At 41.9% G+C, this 21,672-nt stretch overlaps 1 protein-coding gene across 3 annotated transcripts in view; it reads right to left on the bottom strand.

Annotated features, from left to right (window-relative positions):
* The window catches only part of MNAT1 (MNAT1 component of CDK activating kinase), a 109,507-nt gene that overhangs the window by 30,836 nt on the left and 56,999 nt on the right, over positions 1 to 21,672 (bottom strand). For 2 of the 3 annotated variants that reach the window (XR_012851306.1, XM_075843702.1), the window contains exon 7: positions 17,379 to 17,500. Coding sequence is in view for 2 of the 3 variants with exons in the window: in XM_075843702.1 (XP_075699817.1) it covers positions 17,379 to 17,500 (122 nt within the window). In the remaining variant the exon portion in view is untranslated. Of the gene's footprint in view, positions 1 to 7,803; positions 7,943 to 17,378; positions 17,501 to 21,672 lie in introns of all 3 variants that reach the window. The other variant, XM_075843701.1, reaches the window with a different exon arrangement.

Here is a 21,672-nt window from a genome sequence, read left to right as displayed (position 1 = left end):
TTTCATTAACGGCTCATGTGTTTGATGAGAAAATCCTTTAACATCTTTTGGTGATTTGCTAAGTCCGAGCCACACATTGGCTTTTTTAATTTCATCTTTATGAAATGCGCTTCATAAAGAAATGATTCAAATGTCAAGGCCACGTAATACGGCTCTAGAATTTCATTTCATTTCCATGAATAACATTTGTTTTCTTGCTTGGCAATAAAGTCCAAAGAAGGCTCAAAATTGAATGCAAAACATAAAAGGTTAAAGGGAATGTGTCATGTTTTTTTAATTTGAGTTTAAAGGGTTATTTCCATCTTCGGTATTTATGGTCTATCCACAGGTTATGCTCTATCCCTGAGAGATGCAAGTCCCATCTCAACAATTTGTGGTTTTCATGGATACCATTTTGGGGTAAATATAATTTATTGATTAACCTTTATTGCTTTTTTTTGGAAGAGGATATGAACAAAAAAGAAAAGCAATTTTGGCACTGTTTTTTATTTATTTTTTGTTTACAGATTTCACTGTGCGGAATTAATAATGTGGCAATTATATCGTTTTTACCTCATAATAAAACATTTTCTAGGGGACAAAAGTTTTTTTTTTTTTACATTGAATTCATTATTTTTTTACATTTTGTTTAGTCCCATTAACCCCTTAACGCCGAAGGACGGATATATCCGTCCTCTGCAGCTGCTAGTTCGCGCAGGACGACGGATATATCCGTCCTGTGATGGCGCGGGTACTGCCAGTGTACCCACGCGATCAGCGGCAGGAGCACGGCTGTTATACACAGCCTGGCTCCTGCTGCAACTGCCGGAATCGAAGCGCGCTCCGATTCCGGCAGTTTAACCCATTAAATGCCGCTGTCAATAGTGACAGCGACATCTAATGTGTTTGACAGAGGGAGGGAGCTCCCTCTATCACCCCATCGGCACCCCCGCAAAGAAATCGCGGGTCGCCGTCGGGTTTCCATGGCAGCCGGGGGCCTAACAAAGACTCCCAGATCTGCCTTCAGCAACTGCCTGCCAGTCAGTTTTACACTGATAGTATACCAAAGCATTATATCTGCGATCAACAGATCGCATAGTGAAGTCCCCTGGTGGGACTAAAAAAAAAATGTAAATCAGTTAAATAAGGTTTGTGAAAAAAAAAAAAAAAAAGTGGTTTATTTAGTAAAAGTGTCAAAACAAATAACACATATATGGTATCCCCGCGATCGTAACAACTTGGCCAATAATTGAACACATTAATTAAACCGCCGGCGTCCAAAAAAAACAACGGTAAAATTCTCTTTTCTGCCATTCCCCCCATAAAAAATAAAATAAAAGTTAATCTATAAGTCCTATGTACCCCAAAATAGTACTAATGAAAACTACACATTGGCCCGCAAAAATCAAGCCCACATACGGCCACATTGACGGAAAAATAAAAAAATGACGGCTCTTGGAATGCGGCGATGCAAAAACAAGTAATTTTTTTCTAAAAGGGTTTTTATTTTGCAATCATAGGAAAACATAAAACCTTTACATATTTGGTATCCCCGTAATCGTGCCGACCCATAGAATAAAGTTAACATGTTATTTATGCTGCATAGTAAACGGCGTAAATTTAGAACGTGAAAATGAATGCTGGAATAGCTGCTTATTTTCAATTCTCTCCTAAAATAAAGTTAATAAAAGTTAATCAATATATTATAAGTATCTAAAAATGGTACAATTACAAAATACAACTCGTCCCGCAAAAAACAAGCCCTTATACGGCTATGTCGACGGAATAAAAAAAAAGTTATGACTCTTGGAATGAGACAGTGAAAAAACAAAAAATAATCCTTGGTCATTAACGTGCAAAATGGCCCAGTCATTAAGGGGTTAAACGTGATCCTGTGATCGATTATATAATAAACTGCAATAATTCTGCATTGCAATGTATTATGACGGTCAGTGTTAGCAGGGCCGAATAGGCTCACATACATGGTAGACCTGGGGACCTTTGTGGACATGGCAACCCATTGCATGGCGGGGGCACATATGGGATTACTGAGGGAGCTCCTTCCCTCTGTATAACCACTTAGATGCCATGGTCGCTATTAAACATGGCAACTAATTGGTTAAAGGACCAGGATCAGAGTTATCTCCAATCCCAGGCAGATACAGCTGACACCTGCTGTGAAAGCATGTGCACAGCTCCTGAGCCCATGTTGTACATATATGATGCTACGCAGGAAGAACTGCGGAAAGGAATTATAAATGGAGTAAATAAATGGAGATAACAAAAATAGACAATATAGGTTTGGTCAATGAGAACCATGTATAGGTATTCTACTGCAGATACTCAGAAACACTGTCATACTGCAGCATCACGGCATAGTGGCGGCATATCATTTAGCCAAGCACAATACACCTATTGATTCAGGTGTCTCCTACTTTGACACTGCAGAACAAAGCAGAATGCCTACAGGTTACACAGGGCTACGCATCGAATAGCATATTGAATGTGACTTCATTGACATCTGTTGGCTGTAATGCTACCATATATTTCCATGTAGCCCTAGCTTTACAGCGAACCCAACTTTTCAGAATAAGCGGTCATGTGTGTGTACATGAGAAATACCACTATTTCTGGCCATTATATGACTTGTGTTCTGCATTATTCAGCAGTTTTCCCCTCTGCAGGCTCTATTTGTAATTCTCAGTTGTCTCTGAGCTAGTGGGCAGAGCCTAACTGCGATCATGTCTCCTATACCCAGCACACTGTCTCCATCACATACATATTCAAGCTGCAGCAGCATGGAGGAGATTATACAGCAATAAAGAGCAGTGTAGCTGAGAATCCAGCACTGGGGTGAGACAGTAACACTTACCAGGAAGCCGCAGCAGCTGTGTCTTCATCACTCTGCAACTGCTCCCCCTCAACTTGTATGGGCGGCGTGTCTTTCTCACTGCTCCTCCGTACACAGACTTCTATGGACAGCATGTCTGTGTCTAACTCTCTGCTCTTGCTTCCTTCTCCCCTCCCCTCTATAGATTTCTATTGGCAGGCAGTGAAGAGACATATCCAAACTTCCTGCAGTCTATCTCCTCTGCTCTGTAACCAGGGACGGCCAGTCCCTAGCAACTAGGGGTGGACAGCATGTTACAGGAAGGGAGACACCTAGTGGCAGTAACTTCACACAGAATTTGCATGGATAAACCAGCTAAATTTTAACAATAAGTTCATTAAAGTTGATTTATATGAAGTATACTATTAGACTAGCATAAGTTGTTTTAAAAGTTAGTGTCCATTTAAAGAAAGAGTCCTAGAAAAACTGATCTATAGTGTTATGCCCAGTGCAGGGCCTGTGGGGTTGTGCACAACTTAAAATTTTAAACAGCACCCACATAGATGTCATGCGCCACCTCTTCAGGCCCTGATGTATGCATAACACCATATTAATTCCTCTAATAAACATGATTGATTATTGGGCTTAAAGAGGCTCTGTCACCAGATTTTGCAGCCCCTATCTGCTATTGCAGCAGATAGGCGCTGCAATGTAGATTACAGTAACGTTTTTATTTTAAAAAAACGAGCATTTTTGGCCAAGTTATGACCATTTTCGTATTTATGCAAATGAGGCTTGCAAAAGTACAACTGGGCGTGTTGAAAAGTAAAAGTACAACTGGGCGTGTATTATGTGCGTACATCGGGGTGTGTTTACTACTATTACTAGCTGGGCGTTGTGTATAGAAGTGTCATCCACTTCTCTTCACAACGCCCAGCTTCTGGCAGTGCAGCACTGTGACGTCACTCACAGGTCCTGCATCGTGTCGGCACCAGAGGCTACAGATGATTCTGCAGCAGCATCGGCGTTTGCAGGTAAGTCGATGTAGCTACTTACCTGCAAATGCTGATGCTGCTGCAGAATCAACTGTAGCCTCTGGTGCCGACACGATGCAGGACCTGTGAGTGACGTCACAGTGCTGCACTGCCAGAAGCTGGGCGTTGTGAAGAGAAGTGGATGACACTTCTATACACAACGCCCAGCTAGTAATAGTAGTAAACACGCCCCGATGTACGCACATAATACACGCCCAGTTGTACTTTTACTTTTCAACACGCCCAGTTGTACTTTTGCAAGCCTCATTTGCATAAATACGAAAATGGTCATAACTTGGCCAAAAATGCTCGTTTTTTAAAAATAAAAACGTTACTGTAATCTACATTGCAGCGCCTATCTGCTGCAATAGCAGATGGGGGTTGCAAAATCTGGTGACAGAGCCTCTTTAATTGCTCTTTTTCCCTTTAGGCTACATACACACATTGCGTATTTTGCTGCGGAAAATATGCACCAAAACCGCAGCAATACGCAGGAAAATCTTTTTTGGTGCGGTTTTTACTGTTTGATGCGGTTTTCATGCTGTGGATTTTGGTGCGATTTTTCTCAGCACTAGCCATATACAATTTTCAAATCCGCACCACAGGTCAATTTGACTATGCTGGTACAGTACTACGCTGCTGTTTTGAGGCACGCATGTAGGGGGCACCACTGCCTCTACTCTGTCCCCTGCTCTTAGTTATAAACACGGAGTAAATAAGAGCCGAGGAAGAAGCTCCGCCCACAACCCGTTATGCAAGAAGCCTGTGATCCGATCAGCAAGGGGAGATGGTAAGGGGGTGTGTGTGTGTGTATGTATGTATGTATGTATGTATGTATGTATGTATGTATGTATGTGTGTGTGTGTGTGTGTGTGTGTGTGTGTGTGTGTGTGTTTATACAGCATGTGTCTCTGTGTTTGTATGTGTATGTTACAGTATGTGTCTGTGTTTGTGTCTCTTTGCAAAAGTGTGTGTTCAATATTAAAGCAGAGCAGATAAAATTAAGAAATCTGTGCCTTCCCCTATATACCCTGCTGCCCCTATATATCCTATTGCCCCTATACAGCCTGCTTCCCCGTATATATCCTGCTGCCCCTTATATACCCTGCTGCCCCTTATATACCCTGCTGCCCCTTATATACCCTGCTGTCCCTTAGGGAAACACCACAATTTTATATATAGTAATCTATAAAACTTTAACCAATTCATGGCATACAGTATGAGTCTCTGTGTGTATGTGTGTGTTTATATAGTATGTGTCTCTGTGTTTGTATGTGTATATGTTACAGTATGTGTGTGCATATATATGTCTCCATGGGTTTATGTCTCTTTGTAAGACTGTGTGTTCAATATTAAAGTAGAACAGATAAAATGAAGATATCTGTGCTGCCCCTATATACCCTGCTGTCCCCTATATATCCTGCTGCCCCTTATATACCCTGCTGCCCTTAAGGGAAACACCACATTTTCATATAGTAATCTATAAAACTTTTACCAATTCATGGCAATTAATGGAAATAATATTTGTAAAGTGTATCTCTAGTCTGGAACTGCACGATATACATAAATAAACACCCCCCCCCCACACACACACATATATTATATATATACACACGTGTGTGTGTGTGTATATAGTTATCTTCGGCATTATCTGTACTCAGAGTTATCACGGTGTTGTGTTATCTGTAGTGTTACATAGGACTGCAGGTAACATCTACTACATTATCTGTACTCCGAGAGTTATCACTGTGTTATCTGTGGTGTTACATAGGACTGCATGTAAAAACGACTACATTATCTGTACTGTCGGTTTGTATATGTTTTTGTCTGTGTATTTATCTGCGTGTGTATTTATCTGCGTGTGTGTGTACATCTATATATTTACCTGTATGTATGTATGTATATATTCCAGAATGCATGTATGTATATTTGCCTGTATGTCTAAATATCGGTCTACATATATGTACAGTATTTATGTTCCAGTATGTGCGTGTCTATATATGTGGTTAATTTTGGGTTTGTATAGGGGGCGACAATAGAGTCCCGCACAGGGCACCATCCAACCTAAGGCCGGCCCTGCGTGCCCGTATTCCCACGTGATCAATGCAGCAAAGCACTGGCCTCAGCAATCCTGTGCCGTATACCCACTGAGACCAGTGATTGGCTGCAGCGATCATGTGGGCATACAAGCACATCTTCACTGCAGCTATGTCAACACACAGCGGCAGGAAGGACCGAAAGCGGCGGCGCTGGAATGACAGGGATCTATGAGGTGAGTAATGGCTCTTTTTTATTTGCATCCCTCCAACCTTGGCCAATTTTTTAAATAACTCAGAAAACCCCTGTTCGTTTACTTTACTCAAGTTAGAGCCAGCAGCTTTGTCACGTGATCATCAGGATTACCACGGTTTATTTAAGCCATGTGTATTAAACTATTAAGAAGGCAAAAATAGCAAAATATAATTTCTGCCTTTTGTGGTGGACACCTTATTCTAGAGTACTGTAAAAACACGGGACACAAACTCCAGCCCAGTGCAGCGAGGGGCAGAGATGATTGACAATATGGTTACATCATCTACAGGAAGCCATCCTGGAGGAGATTCAGTCACAACCTTAGAACACACAGGGCCATGCAGATATTTGGTGGTCACCCAGTGCATTTCTAGATTGTTGCTAAGCAACGGCCCGGAATATTCTGTCTGAGATTTTATTATACATAAACGTACAACAGTGACAGATAAAGGTTACAGGAGAGAATTCACGCAGGAATCGATGGTTTTCACTGGAACTATTTTGAAGCACCTTTTTTTTTTATACTCATTTTGTATCTTTTAATACAAAAAAAATATTTATTTTGATGTAAATACTGTGTACTGCTTAACGCAATAACATTAAAATAATCTGTCCTAGATTAAAGCAATGGCTCAAAAATCTGAACAAAAAAAGGCTCAAAACAAATATACTTAAAAGTGAAAAAAAAGATCTCGTGATCATAGACATTATTCCTCCCAGGTTACAATTAGTTTGCAGAAAAGAATCAGAAATGGTGAAGGCAGCATTCTTTTTTTACCTAAGCATAAAAATGTGGCCGCCCCCCCGAGACGTAATTACTTGAAGTAAAAGAATCCGCATGAGCACAGGAAAGACTCCACAATACATCTACCGAGAGTAAATATCTCCAAGTTTGTTTTGTTTTTTTGTCTTTTTTTTTTTTTGGCATTTTAAGTGGTTCACCATACACTACATTAAAATGAAATAAAAATTATTCTGTACATTAACCAATTTTTCCTATTGAACATTTGTGTCTTGTATGTGATGTTATTCCCTTTTTTTATCAGGGTAAACATTGGATTTTACTATTTTAAATCCCGCCCTACAAAAAGAGTATTCTGTATAATTACATTTCCTACAGTGAATGTAATCTCCTGGGTATGCCTTCCAGACTAAACAGCTCCATTCAGCTGCCTTACGTCTGATTGTCGATGAAAGAAACTTGTTTGACAACTGCTTCGAGCAGAAACATATTTTTCCATGATTACATATATAAAAAAAAAAAAATAAAAAAAAAAAAGTTTGAAGGGGGAAAAAAAAGAAAAAAAAAAAAAAGAGAGAGAGGGGGATAAAAATGACACCGCCAGACTAGCATTCCAAGCACCGAGGTTCGCGCAAGATCGATGAGTTAATATTGAAGTTAAAAGCCAACAAAAACAATTACTATGGATATTTTGCCGTCATGGCCAGCTTTTGAGGTTAATTTAGTGGTATGCTCTAGCAGCAGCCAAGTTTTTAATATAACTAACTACACCATGCAAGCAGACTTCCTCTAGGCTTCTTTCAACATTTTCCATATTCTGCGCATTTATCGCACTCCTGGGAACCCTGGCTGTTACAGAGCCCGCACTATACGCCCAGGTGGGCGGAGAAGAAAAAGAAAATCTCTAAGCTTCATAAGCGGTCTACCTTTAGATTTCCAGTGTCTGCTAGCATTGACAGAAGTCCTACAGAGGGCAGCTCCCTGCTCCACATTATTTTTGTAGCGATTGCATTTGTGGCTTTAGAATCGTTTTCATGACAAGTTCTTGTTGGCTTTTCTTCATTTCTGGTTGGGAAGAAAACGGTTATAATTGAGTTGTACAAACGTCTACTACACTCAAGTAGAACAGCGTGTGCACCCGTGTTGTACAACCAGCATGGTTAATATGAGGTGGTAATGACATCTGGCTAAACAGTGGCAGGGGAGATGGGCAACAATGCACTTTTTATTTGTAACTTTTTATTGTTGAATAAAATAAGAAATGTTCAATACATTTCTGAAGCTTTTAGGGTAGGTACACACGTAGCGTAAATACTGCGGATTTCCGTAGGGGATTTAATTGCGGAAAATCCGCAGCATAATACAGTAGTAGCAGAGTGGATGAGATTTGAACAAATCTCATCCACACACAGCGGAAAAAAATCAGCCGAAAAAAAGTTCATAAATTGACCTGCGGTGAGTTTTTTTTAAGCCACAGCAGGTCAATTTTTGCTGCGGAATCGCTGCTTTTCTGTTGCGGGTCTTTCCCATTGAATTCAATGGGGAGGTAAAATGCGCAACAAAGAGACATGTGTTGCGAATTTTGCGATGGAAATGCTGCGATTCTGCTGCAGAAATTAAAAGTGAAAGAAAAAAATTAATTTAAAAATAAATGATACTTTCCTCTGCCGTAGTCTTATAGACACGATCCTCTATTCTGAGCGCAGCCCGGCCTCTTTCTATGTGACTGCTGCATCCAATGACAGGGTGCAGTGGTCACATGGACTACAGAGTCATCCCAGGAGGCCGCGCTACATTTAAAAGAGTGACACGCCGCCATGACTACGGACGTGGTAAGAATAAACTTTTTTTTTTTTTTTTTATATCCCTGCAGGATTTCCACAGTGGCCACGCCACCTGAAAAACGGCACCATAGCGTATCCGTCCTGTGTATTCCTACCTTTACAGAGACAAACCTATCCAATTGCAAAATCAGCAGATGAATGATTGCCTTAGGGTAAGTGCATGCATAGTGGGTTTGATGCAGTAAATTTCTGCAGCAAATCCACTGACAGCCAAAGGGAAATTTGAACCGAACGGAGTGGATTTTGGTTTGGATTTCCCCGCGGACAATAGCCTGGTGTAAGGCTGGATTCAAACATTGCGTATTTGTTGCAGATTTAGTTTAGCCAAAGCCAGAAGTGGTTGCAAAAGGAATGGGAAATCTAAAAGGAAGAACTCCTACTACTTTCTTCTTTCATATCTGCAGCAAAATCTGCAACAATGGGGATTTGGACTTCCCCCCCCATGAACTCAATGGGGAAAATCCGCAATTAATCTTAGTCCGGAATAAATATGCTGCAAATTTAAAGATCCCCACTGCAGGAAAATTTGAACAGAAAATTTCCACAGCGCGAAACTGCGGATTTTCAGACTTTCAAATTTTTTTTTCAAATACAGACAGAAAATCTGAAACAGATCCACTACTTATGAACCCCATTGCGGATTTATCGGAGATTTTTCCACAGCAAAAGTATGCTGTTCTAATCAGTTTAATACACTTTTCTATGCAGAGGCCTCCCGCATGGTAGACTTTTGTTTAACATGGGAGCCTATGTGCGAAGTATGCCTCTGTATAATCCCGACGTTTACGCCTGATGGAGGGCTCAGACGGGAGAACAACTGAGCCTTAGCTTGGCGTATTTTGCAATCCATTATCCTGAAAACCAAGCCGGCATCTACACAACCTGGAAGACGTCTAATAAGCCAAAAGCCAATAACCACTATAAGGCTGGGTTCACACTGCGTTCTTTTTGTTGCATTTTTTGGTTTTGGAAGATAAACTTCCATGTCTCCCAACTGAATTTCTTCTACCAATACAAAAAAAAAAAAAACACATTAAAAATTCTGCAAAAACAGTGTGAACCCAGCCTTAGGGCATACTTCCAAATCATCACTCACGTTGTCTGTACCTCTCTTCCTTCCTCTATACAAGCATGCTGGTGCTATAAACTCGGTAACCTTGTTAGCAGACTGCCAGGGCTGATGAGACCGTGTATTGTTAATCCTTTAAAAGACAACACATGAACCAGAAGAGACCGTCTCAAAAACTCTGCTCCTCATTTAGAAATATATGTTTTAATATGAATGGCAGCAGGATCTCAACAATACATCCTACGCAGTATCATATAACGGTCTGCTTAGATGCTCGTCTTCTGCTAAAGTCGTTCTGAAACATTCAAAGATCCGGTATAAAAAAGTCTACAGCTACATTTGCATTCCAAAGCCAAAAATATTGTAGTCAAGCTCTTTTACAGACCAACATAAAAATATTTCAAAAATTCTTCTGAGAATGAAGGGTGTGTTTTAAACTTCGTATTACGAAGCGGTTTTTAATTGATGTGATTGTAAGGTCTCTTGTATTGAATGGTATATAATTGGGTAATATAGTGCACCACGCATGCTGGAGAAAGAGGGTGGTCCCCGAAACATTGCTTCTAGTTTGCGCATTTCGTTGTTCGAGGATATTCGATGAACATGCAAATAATTATGGCTTAAAGAAAACCAATAGAGGTCTACTTCTGTCATAGACTAATTCGGTGGCCAAACGTATGCTAACAGAATGATGCATGAGGAGCACACAGTGATGTCACTCCTGCTATGTTCTCTCTTTGTAAGGCAGGAGTGGTCACCGCTTATCCCGAGAGAGATGGAGCTTGATGAGGTCAGTGACAGCATTAGGCACCAGTTGTAGGCCACCGACCCCCAACTGCATGAAGCACATGGAGCAAAACCCAGTAACCAGGGACAGTTTTCTAATGACCATGGCGACCAGGCTTTAAAGGGAACCTGTCACCAGCATTTCACCGATTGAACTCTACTCACCCCTCGCTGGCCGCTGCTGTCATAAGTTGATTGCCGTTATTCCCTCCCCTAAACTCCTCCTCTGACTGTAAATAACATTTTGCGCCTTTTATGGTAATAATCCGGCAGTCTCGTTCATTCCTCCTCTTATGCCCGCCCACCGCTGAAAACTGGCCTGCCCTGAATGCGTTCAATCAAAAGTAAGCGGTCAATCAAGAGTAAGGGGGCGGGGTTAACTTGGAAAGGCTTGAGGAATGAAGATATGACTCTTATGCTCATTAACATACAGTGGAGGAACACTAAAAAACTAAATACTTAAAGGTACAGAGCCGACTTAGAAGATAATTATAGGTTACATAAAAAAAAAAAATGTCACCCACTTCCACCAGGTATTGCTGGTTTAATAGGTGAAATGCTGGTGATAGGTTCCCTTTAACCAGACATGATATACATGGCGCAATTTCCCATGGACTTTTATGAAGAGAGCGGTGCACCTGCCTTCTCCTCTGCCGTTAGGTTTGGCACAAAATGGGGGGATATCACAGGACTGTCGATCTCCTGATAGATGGAGGTCACAGAGGCAGGACTTCTAGGAAATCAATTGCCGTTTCAGCAGCAAACAATCCACAAAGCTTTCTATGTTTGGGACAGAAGATTAATTTATACAAGTGCAATGTTGATTTTCTTCAGCTCTGGTTTCAGTTCAGGGCTCTTCACTGGTATAACCTGCAAAAAAGACTAATTGGGTTTCAAGGACCTTTGCTCAGGGGATCTCATCATTATGTAGCATGGAGACTATAGGCGCACTTGTCACACTTTACAACATGTGATTTTCTAGTCTTCTGTAACAGATACTTCCTCTACTGGTTAGTATGAGAAGGTGATTGAATTACCTTTTCTGCGTGTTTTGTCTATAATCCACACTAAAATGTCTAAAAGGAGATCAATAACCACCTAACATCTGGTGTGTAGCAGCTTAGCAAATCCAACACTGAGCACTGCAACTATGTACAAGAGATCAGAGGTCCACCCAGGGATTGATCAAGTATCAAAAGGTCGACAGTCGTAAAACAGATGGGTATGGTTAGATCACAGGTTAAAGACCATAACCATACTGGTAGAACCTGCACGTGCCCTGGTCCTGTCTGTTTTTTTCATAAATTACACAACATGTATTTTTTTTATGGAACAAATTAATTATTTAAAATATTCTTAAATCTATATGAAGCAATCTGCTGGAAGGTTTAGCGAAACACAGGATACCCTTTGTTGCAAAGTCATTGCAAGTTTTCAGGGAGATCTAAAAATGAGCCAACTATCCAGCCTCCAAACTGGCTTTCAGTGATTAGGTCTAGTGATCTGCGGGGGTAACAGTGGTTGACTCCTGTCTCTGACACTTGTGGAATATTCTAATAATATGCGACCAATTTCTATCCAGAAACAAGCCCTTTAATTCATTAAAAAATGTCCAAAAACATTTAACACACTAACAAGTGACCAAATTTTGCACGACAGGTACAAGACTGACACCAGTACAGCCATTGGGAGATTCTGTTTTCACATTAAAGGGGTATTCCCATCGCAGACATATCCATACGAATGTTTTATAGATTAAGATCTGGGATTCGCATCTATGTCAAGATCGAGTGTCCCCCGACTCTGTCTGGTGAGATGGCCGCTGGCCACGCGTCCAGGGGGGAAATCGGTGCAGAGGTTGTCGGGTTTCAGAAATAGCCGAGGTCGCTGGGCTATGCAGTTTCCGTAACTTCCATTAACTTTCACTGGAGTTACAGAAACAGCGTAGATCAGCTGTTTCTGAACTCCAGGCCACCTTGCCAGTGAGTCTCCACTTGGATGCGGCAGTGGCCATCTCACCAGGTGGGGACGGGGTCGGGGACCCCTGATCTTGAGATCAGACCTGGTACCCTTATTTGACATTTACGTCATATTCTAAGGGTGTACGAGACTTTCAAATAAGCAGAAGTACTTCCATTGTGGTAAATTTTCTTTCAGTACAATTTTTTTTTATTTTAGCTTATTTTTTTGCTATATCTATCAATCAACCTTAAACATTGGTCTGATATGTAACTGTCCTAGAATTGCTTCAACTCCTCCACATTTTTGGTTTGTGTTCAGATAATGCCACCATTTATTTATGTTAAAGGGGTTGTCCACTACCGAACAACTGATGACCTATCCACTGGATAGGTCATCAGCATGTCCTCGGTGCGGGCCCAACACCCGGACCCTGCACCGATCAGCTGCTTGCCTGGGCACCGGATGTCATTGCACAGTATGCAATGTACGGAGCCGAAAACAGTTGGCTCCATATATTGCATAACGACTGTGCTGCAGTACGGCAGCTCGGCCGGAGCCATCTGCTTCCGGCTTGGACTGTCGGTGCCCGGAGGCAGCCAATCGGTGCGGGGTCTGGGTGACGAACCCCCACCAATCATATACTGAAGACCTATCCGGCGGATAGGTCTCCAGTTGTCCGGTAGTGGACAACCCCTTTAATACTGCTCAGCATTCTGTGGCGGTTTTATATCTTAGACTTCACCGAAGTTACAAACCCAGACAATACCCCCATTTTTCAAAGGCTTAGGAGAGTTTATTTTTATAAAGAGCCAACGTCTTGCGCTTGTTATCCAAATGCAATATTTTTTACTTTAGTCAAGGACAAATATCGTTTTTTTATACTGCTGAATCATCCTTGAGATGGAGGCCAACAATCTCACTAAAGAAGAGTCATCTCCTCCATGAGTATAAAGTTATCTCATGGGTAAAACTTTTGACATCTGTAAACTATTTGGCTGACAATGGACTGATGGAGGCCACACTTTTTAGGCATGGTTTTGTAACCCTTTCCCACATCATTAGCATCAAACATCTTCTACTTGGTTTCTCAGAAATCTACTTTGATCAGAGAAGATTTTATTTTCGCAAACTGTCTACCGTGGAACACAATCTGATGGCAATAACAGAAATTTGCAGCTGGTCAATTTTTGAAGCCATGAACTCAAAAATGTTCCTACAAGTGAGTGCTTCTTATTGTCGATTTCATATGGTCAACTACTCATACTACGAAAAGAATAACAAATTCTGTACATTTAAGTCTAACATAATCAGTAAAATAAAACACTGCAATACCCCGTTTGAATAGTGACACACGTAGCGGACTCCAGCCAGCTGCACACCAAGCTAGTGTTTTACCACAAATTGGCATGGTTTTTAAATGATTGTAATACTATTCTTCTAAAGATCTGAGCTCCTGTGGCTGATGAAGGAACAGGCTATTTGGAGTGCTGTAGGAGGTAAATGGAGCTCAGATTCCAAAAAGAATATGTTAAAAAATAGCTTAAAGAGGCTCTGTCACCAGATTTTGCAACCCCTATCTGCTATTGCAGCAGATAGGCGCTGCAATGTAGATTACAGTAACGTTTTTATTTTTAAAAAACGAGCATTTTTGGCCAAGTTATGACCATTTTCGTATTTATGCAAATGAGGCTTGCAAAAGTACAACTGGGCGTGTTGAAAAGTAAAAGTACAACTGGGCGTGTATTATGTGCGTACATCGGGGCGTGTTTACTACTTTTACTAGCTGGGCGTTGTGTATAGAAGTATCATCCACTTCTCTTCAGAACGCCCAGCTTCTGGCAGTGCAGACACAGCCGTGTTCTCCAGAGATCACGCTGTGTCGTCACTCACAGGTCCTGCATCGTGTCAGACGAGCGAGGACACATCGACACCAGAGGCTACAGATGATTCTGCAGCAGCATCGGCGTTTGCAGGTAAGTCGATGTAGCTACTTACCTGCAAATGCTGATGCTGCTGCAGAATCAACTGTAGCCTCTGGTGCCGACACGATGCAGGACCTGTGAGTGACGTCACAGATCTGCACTGCCAGAAGCTGGGCGTTCTGAAGAGAAGTGGATGATACTTCTCATCAGAAAGCCCAGCTAGTAAAAGTAGTAAACACGCCCCGATGTACGCACATAATACACGCCCAGTTGTACTTTTACTTTTCAACACGCCCAGTTGTACTTTTGCAAGCCTCATTTGCATAAATACGAAAATGGTCATAACTTGGCCAAAAATGCTCGTTTTTTAAAAATAAAAACATTACTGTAATCTACATTGCAGCCCCTATCTGCTGCAATAGCAGATAGGGGCTGCAAAATCTGGTGACAGAGCCTCTTTAAAGGTGTATTCCCATAATAAGAAGTGATGGCATAGCGCTTAGATATGTCATCACTTTATGATGATGGAGGTGTGACGTCTGAGAACCTTGACGATCACCTGAAACAAAGGAGCAGTAACCTCATTGGCATCTTCAACCACTAGCTGTGCAGGGAATGAGGCTGCAATGTAAGATCCCTGCACAGCCGGAGGTAAAATCTGTGGAGTACTTAACTGGTACTGCAGGAGGAGAAAAAGCACTATGCACACCAAAGTGGAAATTCTTTTGCAGATAAATAATTTATTATATTTATAGCCAATGACAGTGCAGTGCGACGTTTCGGTCAATACCATGACCTTCCTCAGGCACTTAGTTAATGTATGATCGCTGTATGGATGGCGCATACGTATGGCGGCTGACCGCTGGTACTGCAGCTCCTTCATTCTGAGGATTGATGAGGGTCCTGGCAGTAAGACCCCCACCAACTAGGAAGTGATGGCGTATCCTTGCAATATGCCATTACTTCTAATGGTAGGAAAATCCCTTTAACAATTTTAAGATAAGCATGTTGTTCGCATATAATGGAAGGCACATTGTTTAAAAGAGAACCGGTCAGCTCCCCCGACAGGTCGATAATTTTCGTGTTGCTTTAAGGGAGACATGGCACAGTAAATGATGACACATAAAATACAGTACATTCGCATTTTCTAGCTTTTTGCATAAATTATTTTCTGGACAATACATTTTTAAAGAAATTCTATAAAGATTATAAAGGGCGAGGCTGAAGCTGTTAGAATACAATCATTTATATTACTTGAAATATCTGAATCATATCAAGCAGATTAAAGACATGTTGTGTTTGTCTTGATTTCATGAGCAATAACGTCTAAGAAAATAAACTCACGATTGTGATTCACTTATCAGGCAGAGATGTATCAGACATAAAAGGCTAGATTAGATCTTCTCCTAAATCCTATTAAAGTTAAAGCTTTTTTTTTTTCTGCCTCTTTTTAAAGTTATGAAGCAGATTTCTCTTTGTGTGTATATTGTACCGTGGATAGGGAGAAAAGGGCTACTCAAACATTTGTAACGTTTCATTTACCTTACCATTAACATTAGTCCTTCAATCTCATGGATTGCCGACACTTCCCTATCTGGACAGGACCTATAGTCCTGTTTAGTTACATAGGGTGCATATGCAATCCAGGGCTTGTGGAAATCTAGGTTGCCAAATCCTACACACAAATGTGATGGCTGAGAGTTTTTTCGAGGGAGCCTTAGGGCCTGTTCACATCAGTGTTGCCCTTCTATTGAGGGGTTCCGCGGAGGTTCCATTGAGGGGTCAACCCAACGAAAAAGGCAAACGGAAACCTTACCTTCCATTTGTATCACCATTGATCTCAATTGTGATGGAAACGTTGCTAAAGGTTTCCGTTTGTCACCATCGTGACAGGGTTCTATAGTTTTTTACGTTAATAGTGCAGTCGGCTGTTTGAAGTGATCCCCCTTCCCTTCAGCCTCAGTCTCTCACACTGTGTGAAGCAGCTTCATGCTGATAGGACAGCGTCAGAGGCTGTGAGGAGGCTCCACCTCCGTAGAATAGCTGGTGTTACCACCCACTTGTCTAGTATAGCTTCATTTACATACTTAGAACAAATAAATGTTTTGGGACACAGTTTTCACTAGCATTATCAGGGTGACAGCGTCTATTAGATTAGCTAGGAGATTGGGCATTACTAAACAAGTGACAGATCCTCTTTAAGCCCACCCCTTCAGTTTCCTACATCCCCTACTGCTCCTTGTGATCAACACCCCAAGTAACTGTAGAAGTTGCAGCTTTGGCCTTCTATCCAGTGTTGTCATATGCAGCAGCCGCCGATTAGTCGCTGTACTCACTTGGTGTCCTCACTCTAGACAACTGGTCATCACGCAAGAAGGAACAGAAGGAGCGGTCGAGGGAAGAAAGACCCCGGAGGTGGAGGACCAGAGAAGAAACGGTAAGGTAAATATATTGGAAAGTTTTTGTTTGTTTTTTTTGTTGTATTTTAGTCTCAAAAAAATTAGCTTTTTAAAAAGTCCTGGAACACCCCTTTAAAAGACATCATCAAAAAAAGACAACTTGGGGGCTTCCAGGTTATTGTTGTTGTTTTTTCACTTTAGGGTGAAATGCCTGTTAATTCTAAGCAAAATTTACATTTCCGAGCTCCCTTTGAATTGTTTTCTTGTAGAAACCACAGAATGTGTGAAAGTGTTTAGGGCTTATTTTACAAAGTGTAAGGTTGACTTACAATGCTCTAAAAAGCTTTGCTTACGTCACAGCAAAATTCTACACGTTCCACGTGCAGCACATTGTTTACTCAACCAGATGTTGGCCAATTAACTATGTATATATTTGACACTCATTTTCCTAAAAGACAGCTTATGTCAGGGAATGATTCCATTCTGTTGGCACATGTACAAACAGAAAAATACACTTACCCCAATCTACTCAGCACTTCTACCTGAGGAACCGCTGGCCCGTACGTTTCTATGTGAACAGGTTGATATTGATATAAAGCTTCTTCTAGTTTTGCAACTGGCACAGAAGAAATATGTAGACCCTGCCAAAAAATAACACACACATTTTTGTAAAAGCTGAACCATGAATACAAACCATACAAAAATACAAGATAAGGACTGACGACTTACCCGTATATATCACGTTTGAGAGATTCACTCTCCTGTACATGTTTTGTTTTTTCATTTTACAAAAGAAGGATTAGATCTTGGCAAAAGGGAAAGATAAAACATTCCTTAAGGAAATGCTTACAAATGGTTCTCCCTTGTGCCGAGATCAGATCTTCCTTTTCATAAAAAAAAAAGGCATACTGGGGACCAGATTTCCCCAATGTGATGTGCAAGGGGCCTTAGGGTGTATTTACATGTGATGGTTTTGTGCAGCACGGCAAAGGGGCTCTCGAAAACTGCACAGAATGTTGAAAAAATATTACATATAGAAAAAAAAACAGACAAACATAGCCATAGATCAAATAATAAATAATGATAAAACTGCATGTCAACGGAAAACGACACACGTTTCCAACCTGCGGTATTCCAACGCGCCACAGCCGTATATTTAGTGCCAAGAACTGAATTGGATCCAGTCAGGAAAAAATCAGGAAAACCTTTGAGAAAGCTATTCCTGTTTTGTGCTACAGGATCCTTTCCCGTTGGGACTCCTGTACGGAGATGTATTTCGGCCATCTAAACGTCACCTTATATGGGATTATTATGGCGATTGAAAAAGTCACAAAAGTATAATGCCCTGCAACTCCGCAATGAAAAACAACAAAGCTGGAAAATCTTAAAAGGGATTAAATTTCTTTACAGTAATACAGCATTAGACAAGAGTCTCAGAGCCGGAGTTTTAATGATTGCAATGAATGATTTCCTGAAAGTATTAGTCTATAGAGTCACTAATTGTGTAGAGGAAGCAAAGAGGTGACATAATTCTACAGGAAATATGCAAAGATTCTGCCGCAAATGTCGCAACACACACCACTTTGTTGCGAGTTTAAGCAGCCCATTGAATTCAGTAGGGAAAACCCACAACACAAGAGCAGCAATTCCGCAGCATTAACTGACAATTAATGCTGCGGCTGAAAAAAAACGCACCGCAGGTCAATTTATGTGCAATTTTTTTCGGGGGCTTTTTTCCGCTGTGTGAGGATGAGATTTGATGAAATCTCACCCACACCGCTGCTACTGTTATACGCTGCGGAAAATACTCACTGTTTACTCCTAGTGTGTTCCCACCCTAAAAGCGGTTGTCCAATCTGAACAAAGCAAGTTCATACAGCAGGTTTCCCTGATTTATACTAATCACTAGGATTTGAGTAAAGATTTGTTGTCAGCAGGGGAACTACAATGTAAACCAGATATTACATTACAGCATTGCCCTTCCGTTGAGGGGTTCCATCTGAGGTTTCCATCGGGTTAACCCCTCAACGGAAAGGCAAACAAACCTTAGGTTCTGTTTGCATCACTATTGTTCTCAGTCGACTGCGCTATTGATTCCGTCGAAACAACGGAAACCCGTCACAACGGTGACAAACGGAAACCTTTAGATCAATAGTGGAACCTAAGGTCTCCGTTTGCCTTTTCGTTGAAGGGTTAACCCGACCGAAACCTCAGACGGAACCCCTCAACTGAAGGGCAACGCTGATGTGAACACAGCCTAAGGCCGTTTTCACATGGGCGTAGTACAGGAGTTATTTTGCATCCATATTACAGGTACAATACCCAGACCTCCCGCAATTCATCAGAACGGGAGATAAAGCCCCATAAGCCTACTGTGCTCGAACTCCCATTCTAATAAATTGCGGGAGGTTCGGGTGTTGAGTCTGTAATATGGCCTCAAAAAAGCACAAGCATTACGCCTATGTAAAAGCGGCCTAACAGACACAGGGTGTATAGTGGCAATACAAATAGCCCTAAAAATTACACGTTAGGCTCTGTTTAAATCTAAACAGCACATGAGAAACCCCATTGACTTACAATGAGGCTTGTCGGGGTTCCATCGTGGTGCCCATTATTTTGATGGGAAGAAAAGCGCTGCACGATTTGTCTTTAGGACTAAAAAAGCTATAACTACAAAAAAAAAATCAAAAAAAGTTCTTTATGACAACCAATATAATTACAGGCTAGCATATTATGGCCTCTACAACCTCCGAGCTGTATGTAGCCGTAATAAAGTCTCCAAAGAAGTGCATTGCCCTCTGCTGTATCTCCGTATGCCTCCAATTTCATACAGAAACCGACAAAGAATACGGTTATGCTCAATTCTTATTTTATGGTGGTCAAGGTTTAAAAAATTAAAGGATCAAAACGTCCTGACATTACCTGTAACCATAGCTCTCTGAACATACCCTATGCAATAGGGATGAGATATGAGGTAGATACAGGCGAGTAGGAGATAGAGATATGAGCTAGATACAGGCGAGTAGGAGATAGAGATATGAGCTAGATACAGGCGAGTAGGGGATAGGGGCGGGACAGAGACGGGACAGGGACAGAGACAGAGACGGGACAGGACAGGGACAGAGACAGAGACGGGACAGGACAGGGACAGAGACGGGACAGGACAGGGACAGAGACGGGACAGAGACGGGGACAGAGACGGGACAGGACAGGGACAGAGACGGGACAGAGGCGGGACAGGGACAGAGGCGGGACAGGGACAGAGGCGGGACAGGGACAGAGGCGGGACAGGGACAGAGGCGGGACAGGACAGGGACAGAGACGGGACAGGACAGGGACAGAGACGGGACGGGGACAGAGACGGGACGGGGACAGAGACGGCACGGGGATAGAGACGGCACGGGGATAGAGACGGCACGGGGATAGAGACGGCACGGGGATAGAGACGGCACGGGGATAGAGACGGCACGGGGATAGAGACGGCACGGGGATAGAGACGGCACGGGGATAGAGACGGCACGGGGATAGAGACGGCACGGGGATAGAGACGGCACGGGGATAGAGACGGCACGGGGATAGAGACGGCACGGGGATAGAGACGGCACGGGGATAGAGACGGCACGGGGATAGAGACGGCACGGGGATAGAGACGGCACGGGGATAGAGACGGCACGGGGATAGAGACGGCACGGGGATAGAGACGGCACGGGGATAGAGACGGCACGGGGATAGAGACGGCACGGGGATAGAGACGGCACGGGGATAGAGACGGCACGGGGATAGAGACGGCACGGGGATAGAGACGGCACGGGGATAGAGACGGGATAGAGACGGGACAGGGATAGAGACGGGACAGGGATAGAGACGGGACAGGGATAGAAGATAGATAGATAGATTTGTTTGCTTCAATATCACAAGATGCAATTTTAACCCTTTATTGACTGGTATTTTGATCCTTAATGATTACACAAGGTTAAGGTTCTAAAGTTCCCTTTGGATATGGAAAACTATCAAATTACTGAACAACCAATAATGAGGAAAAAACATGCAGTGACAAGACGTGTTAGATAAACAATGTCTAGTGAATAAATGACATGATTGATTGCCTAATTGGCTTTGGCAAAGGCAGAGGTCATTCTTTTGATTCACAGCCCTGCAGGGGGCACTCAATCACCAGTCTACCATAATGACATCACAAGTTCTCATGTCAAGTTTAGCGACGGTGTAAATTAGAAACATAGGAAACCAGTTAAGACTCATATACAACAAAAACACACATATCCAGGCCCTAAGAAGGGTGAGCTAAACTAACACACTGTGCCGCAAGGTAAATGAGAATGTCATTAACGCAGCTCCATTTTCAACACAGTGAAACATTATATAGCACTTGAATACTTTTTTTTTTTTTTTCTACACGCTGCCACCAAAACTTGGAAATGTAACATTTTCTACAGTTTACAAGACTTTAATTTCAATATATCATCTATACTTTATATTTACTGAGTGCTGAAAACATAAATAATCAAGATATTTATACCCTTGTAACCGATGGGAACAGATAAAATGGGAGAATTGGCTGTGGAAGTTTTTAGAATTTTGCCGAAAATTTGTGAATTATATAAATTTCAAAAAGTTGCCAATCACCCAAAAAATTGTCACAGAACTCTGGCCCGTAATGTCTCCGGGGGCCGTGTGAAACGCTCTCGACTTTTCTGATCAATTTCTCACCATTTTCCTTCTGTTATCAGTAAGAAAATGTATACTTTGCATTTTTTCCATACACAATGCTCCGATATCTCCAAATAAAGTCTCT

This window comes from Rhinoderma darwinii, chromosome 12, assembly GCF_050947455.1.
Source record: "Rhinoderma darwinii isolate aRhiDar2 chromosome 12, aRhiDar2.hap1, whole genome shotgun sequence".
NCBI lineage: Eukaryota > Metazoa > Chordata > Amphibia > Anura > Rhinodermatidae > Rhinoderma > Rhinoderma darwinii.
Note: the sequence above shows the minus strand (reverse complement) of the source record. Positions and strands in the feature narration are given on the sequence as shown.